The 7,500-nt window shown below is 52.6% G+C and overlaps 1 protein-coding gene across 5 annotated transcripts in view; it reads right to left on the bottom strand.

Annotated features, from left to right (window-relative positions):
- Window positions 1-7,500, bottom strand: part of plekhg4 (pleckstrin homology domain containing, family G (with RhoGef domain) member 4) — a 73,591-nt gene that overhangs the window by 25,204 nt on the left and 40,887 nt on the right. For all 5 annotated transcript variants that reach the window (XM_045209976.1, XM_045209975.1, XM_041859580.2 and 2 more), the window contains one exon: window positions 3,198-4,237. In XM_045209976.1, coding sequence (XP_045065911.1) covers window positions 3,198-4,237 — 1,040 coding nt within the window. The remainder of the gene's footprint in view (window positions 1-3,197; window positions 4,238-7,500) is intronic.

Below are 7,500 nucleotides of genomic sequence, written 5' to 3'. Positions count from 1 at the left end.
GTGTGGTCCTCAGTCCCCAACTACCTGTCTCAACATGTCAGTGTGGTCCTCAGTCCCCAACTACCTGTCTGAACATGTCAGTGTGGTCCTCAGTCCCCAACTACCTGTCTCAACATGTCAGTGTGGTCCTCAGTCCCCAACTACCTGTCTCAACATGTCAGTGTGGTCCTCAGTCCCCAGCTACCTGTCTCAACATGTCAGTGTGGTCCTCAGTCCCCAACTACCTGTCTCAACATGTCAGTGTGGTCCTCAGTCCCCAACTACCTGTCTCAACATGTCAGTGTGGTCCTCAGTCCCCAACTACCTGTCTCAACATGTCAGTGTGGTCCTCAGTCCCCAACTACCTGTCTCAACATGTCAGTGTGGTCCTCAGTCCCCAACTACCTGTCTGAACATGTCAGTGTGGTCCTCAGTCCCCAACTACCTGTCTCAACATGTCAGTGTGGTCCTCAGTCCCCAACTACCTGTCTCAACATGTCAGTGTGGTCCTCAGGACCCAACTAACTGTCTGAACATGTCAGTGTGGTCCTCAGTCCCCAACTACCTGTCTCAACATGTCAGTGTGGTCCTCAGTCCCCAGCTACCTGTCTCAACATGTCAGTGTGGTCCTCAGGACCCAACTACCTGTCTGAACATGTCAGTGTGGTCCTCAGTCCCCAACTACCTGTCTCAACATGTCAGTGTGGTCCTCAGTCCCCAGCTACCTGTCTCAACATGTCAGTGTGGTCCTCAGTACCCAACTACCTGTCTGAACATGTCAGTGTGGTCCTCAGTCCCCAACTACCTGTCTCAACATGTCAGTGTGGTCCTCAGTCCCCAACTACCTGTCTCAACATGTCAGTGTGGTCCTCAGTCCCCAACTACCTGTCTCAACATGTCAGTGTGGTCCTCAGGACCCAGCTACCTGTCTCAACATGTCAGTGTGGTCCTCAGTCCCCAGCTACCTGTCTCAACATGTCAGTGTGGTCCTCAGTCCCCAGCTACCTGTCTCAACATGTCAGTGTGGTCCTCAGTCCCCAACTACCTGTCTCAACATGTCAGTGTGGTCCTCAGTCCCCAGCTACCTGTCTCAACATGTCAGTGTGGTCCTCAGTCCCCAGCTACCTGTCTCAACATGTCAGTGTGGTCCTCAGTCCCCAACTACCTGTCTCAACATGTCAGTGTGGTCCTCAGTCCCCAACTACCTGTCTCAACATGTCAGTGTGGTCCTCAGGACCCAACTACCTGTCTCAACATGTCAGTGTGGTCCTCAGGACCCAGCTACCTGTCTGAACATGTCAGTGTGGTCCTCAGTCCCCAACTACCTGTCTGAACATGTCAGTGTGGTCCTCAGTCCCCAACTACCTGTCTCAACATGTCAGTGTGGTCCTCAGTCCCCAACTACCTGTCTCAACATGTCAGTGTGGTCCTCAGTCCCCAGCTACCTGTCTCAACATGTCAGTGTGGTCCTCAGTCCCCAGCTACCTGTCTCAACATGTCAGTGTGGTCCTCAGTCCCCAACTACCTGTCTCAACATGTCAGTGTGGTCCTCAGTCCCCAACTACCTGTCTCAACATGTCAGTGTGGTCCTCAGGACCCAGCTACACAGCCCATCTGAAATTAGCCCACTCAACTACCATATTGTTATTTATTTTGCACATTTGCACCCCAGTATCTCTATTTGCACATCATCTTCTGCACATCTATCATTCCAGTGTTAATACTAATTGTAACTATTTTGCACTATGGCCTATTTATTGCCTTACCTCCATAACTTGCTACATTTGCACACACTGTATATATATTTTCTGTTGTATTTTTGACTTTATGTTTTGTTTTACCCCATATGTAACTCTGTGTTGTTGTTTTTATCACACTGCTTTGCTTTATCTTGGCCAGGTCGCAGTTGTAAATGAGAACTTGTTCTCAACTGGCTTCTTACCTGGTTAAATAAAGGTGAAATAAAATAAAACATAAATAAAATATGGGGTCAGCCACCACAGACACCCAGCCACCACAGACACCCAGACACCACAGACACCCAGACACCACAGACACCCAGACACCACAGACACCCAGCCACCACAGACACCCAGCCACCACAGACACCCAGCCACCACAGACACCACAGACACACAGACACCACAGACACCCAGCCACCACAGACACCCAGCCACCACAGACACCCTGCCACCACAGACACCCTGCCACCACAGACACCCAGCCACCACAGACACCCAGCCACCACAGACACCACAGACACCCAGACACCACAGACACCCAGCCACCACAGACACCCTGCCACCACAGACACCCAGCCACCACAGACACCCAGCCACCACAGACACCCAGCCACCACAGACACCCAGCCACCACAGACACCCAGCCACCACAGACACCCAGCCACCACAGACACCCAGACACCACAGACACTCAGACACCCAGCCACCACAGACACCCAGCCACCACAGACACCCAGACACCACAGACACCCAGCCACCACAGACACCCAGCCACCACAGACACCCAGCCACCACAGACACCCAGCCACCACAGACACCCAGCCACCACAGACACCCAGACACCACAGACACCCAGACACCACAGACACCCAGCCACCACAGACACCCAGCCACCACAGACACCCAGACACCACAGACACCCAGACACCACAGACACCCAGACACCACAGACACCCAGACACCACAGACACCCAGCCACCACAGACACTGTGCACCAACAGGCACAAACTAAATCTATTCAAAGATGAAGGGGACTAAGTAAACCTTTGTTGTCTTGCCTCTTGTTGCTTTGGTCTCTTCAGAGTGTAGACTGTTGTGGTTTCTCTAGACTATGGCAACTCTCCAACACAAGAGCAGTGGATTCTAAACACCAAAGCAACAAAGAAAGGCAACAGCATGCTGGGGGTCTCTCAGCTTCTCCCTCCTTCTCCTTCCCTCCCTCAGTTCATCTCTCTCCCCTCCCTCCCTCCCCCCTCCCTCCCTCCAGTGTGCCAGTGCAGGGGGGTTCTGTGCCACCCTGTGTGGGGTAAGGGTCTGTGAAGAGTGTGATTGGCGCTCTGGTGACAGCCTCTCGGCATCAGGCCCAGCCTCCATACGGCCACACACAGAGCCTTTTACACACACTCAACAAAAGGTACTGTCTAACAGTCAAGGCCAACGTGCCTGTGTGTGTAGCTGGACTAGACTGGTACCTACCTGCCCTTGGCGCGGGGCTCTGGTGCCGGACTACTGGTAGTGCTGGTGGGGGGGGTCTTCAGTGCCTCTCCTGCTGCCCAGCCAGGTGGCGTCATTCTGGGGGAGTAGGGTCGTTCGGCCACCTCCCTACTACTGACCTCCAGGCCTTTAATAAACACCCCAGTGTTCCCGCGCCGCGCTGGCTCGCTCAACGTACGCTGGCAGGTCCCATAGCGGGAGGAGTCAGGGGTGGCGGGGGCAGGGCTCTGGCAGTCGAAGCTCTGGGTCTTGCGGAGCGGGGGTCGGCGAGCAGGGTTAAGGGCGGAGCTTGGCTCCAGGGGGGGCAGGGAGGGGGAGAAGGAGCAGGAGGAGGTACGGCCCTGAGCCTCCATACGGGCCCGGTGGGACGACTCCTCGGAGGAAGTGCTACGGGTGAGGCGTTGGGTGGAGAGGGGGGTGTGGAGCGGGGTGTGGTGGGGGGTGAGGGGGAGCTTGTGCTCCAGACCGTAGGGCCCCTCTCTGTCCCCTCCTCCGGTCTCCTGTCTGGGGCTGCAGGCTGACTGAGCTGAGGCAGAGCTGGAAGTGGAGGAGAGTCTCTCTCTGCCCCCCCACACCCCACTAAAGGCCTTTCTACAGACATATGACACACTGCTGCTCCTCTCGTGTCCCTTGCCTCCACGGCTGTTACCGTCAGAGTAGCGTCTGGGGGTGGCGTCCCCTGCCCCGCTGCCCTTCCCTGTGCCTGTTGTACCCGACCCGGGTGACTCTCCCGCGGGCAGGGCTCGCCTCGTCCTCAGGGCGGCCTCCAGCTTCTTCTCAAACATCTGCTTGGTCTCCTGGCACTTGGACCAGGCGAACTTCCACTGTTTGAGGCCCTGCTCACTCTTCACCTCCCCAGCCAGCTCCTTCATCTCCTGGAAGCAGGGGTCGGGGATAGGAGGGTGCTGCCGGCGGTACCCCTCCAGACAGCTGATCACCCCCTGGCACTTGTCAGGCACTGTGCAGTCCTCCATGCTGATGCTGGCCAAGTGGCGCATCCCCTCCAACGCCCACTCATATGCCTGGAGAGAGAGAGAGAAGAGATTTAGTTAATTTAATCAATAGTTGTCTTGAATGTTCCAAACTCATACGTCTGGAGAGAGAGAGGGGAGGAAAAACAAGTCATTCTTCTGCTACACTTCTCATGTTGGTCATTTAGCAGACACTCTTATCCAGAGAGAATTACAGTCAGTGTATTAAACTAAGGTGGGTAGGAAGAGAGAGGGAGAGAACAGATAGAGAGATACAGAGAGAGAGAGAGAGAGAGAGATAGAAGGAGAGAGAGAGAGAGAGAGAGATAGAAGGAGAGAGATAATCCACAGACAAAGACTACCCGTGCGTTAGTGAACCTAGTAGGACCGTCTGGGAGGCGGCCCGTACTATTTACCTCAACACAGCTCAGTGGCTCTAGGCCACAATGGGCCTGGTCTTCACACGTGTTAGAAAGGAGACAAGGAACTGACTGAAAGACTACTGTACACTCCTCTCAGGGTGAGGGTGGGTGGACAGGGAGAGAGGTACAGAGAGGTGTGGGGTCAGGAGAGAAGCCCTCTCTGCTCTGTAAACAACAGAGGAATGTGTGGCGGTGCTGGGAGGTCTGACCGCACATCCATACCTTAGCAGCAGGAGACCCTCACAAACACACACAGCTCCTTAATGAGCTTTAACAAGCTGTCCAATCACTAGCTTCCTGGCAGATTCTCTAACGCTGATGAGAAAGACATGCACGGTACAAGTTAACACTTCTAACATGTTAATCCTCTAACCCGGACGCTTGTAAGAAATCCCGCTATGCCCTCCGACGAACCATCAAACAGGCAAAGAGTCAATACAGGACTAAGATTGAATCGTACTACACCGGCTCTGACGCTCGTCGGATGTGGCAGGGCTTGAAAACGATTACAGACTACAAAGGGAAGCACAGCCGCGAGCTGCCCAGTGACACAAGCTTACCAGACGAGCTAAACCACTTCTATGCTCGCTTCGAGGCAAGCAACATTGAAGCATGCATGAGAGCACCAGCTGTTCCGGATGACTATGTAATCACGCTCTCCGTAGCCGATGTGAGTAAGACTTTTAAGCAGGTCAACATTCACAAGGCCACAGGGCCAGACGGATTATCAGGACGTGTACTCCGAGCATGTGCTGACCAACTGGCAAGTGTCTTCACTGACATTTTCAACATGTCCCTGACTGAGTCTGTAATACCAACATGTTTCAAGCAGACCACCATAGTCCCCGTGCCCAAGGACACTAAGATAACCTGCCTAAATGACTACCGACCCGTAGCACTGACGTCTGTAGCCACGAAGTGCTTCGAAAGGCTGGTCATGGCTCACATCAACAGCATTATCCCAGAAACCCTAGACCCACTCCAATTTGCATACCGCCCCAACAGATCCACAGATGATGCAATCTCTATTGCACTCCACACTGCCCTTTCCCACCTGGACAAGAGGAACACCTACGTGAGAATGCTATTCATTGACTACCGCTCAGCATTCAACACCATAGTGCCCTCAAAGCTCATCACTAAGCTAAGGATCCTGGGACTAAACACCTCCCTCTGCAACTGGATTCTGGACTTCCTGACGGGCCGCCCCCAGGTGGTAAGGGTAGGTAACAACACATCTGCCACACTGATCCTCAACACGAGGGCCCCTCAGGGGTGCGTGCTCAGTCCCCTCCTGTACTCCCTGTTCACCCATGACTGCATGGCCAGGCACGACTCCAACACCATCATTAAGTTTGCCGACGACACAACAGTGGTAGGCCTGATCACCGACAACGATGAGACAGCCTATAGGGAGGAGGTCAGAGACCTGGCCGTGTGGTGCCAGGATAACAACCTCTCCCTCAACGTGACCAAGACAAAGGAGATGATTGTGGACTACAGGAAAAAAAAGAGGGCTGAGCACGTCCCCATTCTCATTGACGGGGCTGTAGTGGAACAGGTTGAGAGCTTCAAGTTCCTTGGTGTCCACATCACCAACGAACTATCATGGTCCAAACACACCAAGACAGTCGTGAAGAGGGCACGACAAAGCCTATTCCCCCTCAGGAGACTGAAAAGATTCGGTATGGGTCCTCAGATCCTCAAAAAATTCTACAGCTGCACCATCGAGAGCATCCTGACTGGTTGCATCACCGCCTGGTATGGCAACTGCTTGGCCTCCGACCGCAAGGCACTACAGAGGGTAGTGCGTACGGCCCAGTACATCATTGGGGCCAAGCTTCCTGCCATCCAGGACCTCTATACCAGGCGGTGTCAGAGGAAGGCCCTCAAAATTGTCAAAGACTCCAGCCACCCTAGTCATAGACTGTTCTCTCTGCTACCGCACAGCAAGCGGTACCGGAGTGCCAAGTCTAGGTCCAAAAGACTTCTCAACAGCTTCTACCCCCAAGCCATAAGACTCCTGAACAGCTAATCATGGCTACCCGGACTATTTGCACTGACCCCCCACCCCATCTTTTTACGCTGCTGCTACTCTGTTAATTATTTATGCATAGTCACTTTAACTCTACCCACATATACATATTACTTCAACTACCTCAACTAGTCGGTGCCCCCGCACATTGACTCTGCACCGGTACCCCCCTGTATATAGCCTCCCTACTGTTATTTTATTTCTGCTCTTTTTTTCTCAATACTTTTTTGTTGTTGTTTTATTTTACTTTTTTATTAAAAATAAATACACTGTTGGTTAAGGGCTGTAAGTAAGCATTTCACTGTAATGTCTGCACCTGTTGTATTCGGCGCATGTGGCCAATAAAATTTGATTTGATTTGATTTGAATCAATGCCATTTAACTAACGAGTCAGAATCCATATCATTATCATCAACACAGGACATGTTCAAAGTTCATGACGACCAAGAGAAGACAGTCTATATTTTGGCTGAATGAATGACCAGACCAGGGCTGCGTTTCAAACTCAAAGTAGACAGCCCTCGGCCCTAAACCCTCAGCACTTGAATTACGTTTTACATCGTCACATCCGAGTGTATCTTAAATGATCGGAGAGGCAACGTCCTTGGTGGAAATCTTGAAGTTGAGCCTAAAAACAACCAACCTAAAGGCTATTGATGTACCTAGCAAGCTAACGTAGCTAGCTAGCACTCCTGTCAGATAGCTAGCTACAGTTACCCATAGCTGGCTAGCTAGTTTTAGCTAGCACTCCTGTCAGGTAGCTAGCTACAGTTACCCATAGCTGGCTAGCTAGTTTTAGCTAGCACTCCTGTCAGGTAGCTAGCTACAGTTACCCATAGCTGGCTAGCTAGTTTTAG

Source organism: Coregonus clupeaformis, chromosome 32, assembly GCF_020615455.1.
Source record: "Coregonus clupeaformis isolate EN_2021a chromosome 32, ASM2061545v1, whole genome shotgun sequence".
Classification (NCBI taxonomy): Eukaryota; Metazoa; Chordata; class Actinopteri; order Salmoniformes; family Salmonidae; genus Coregonus; species Coregonus clupeaformis.
The sequence above is the reverse complement of the archived record's forward strand: the minus strand, read 5'-3'. Positions and strand labels throughout refer to the sequence as shown.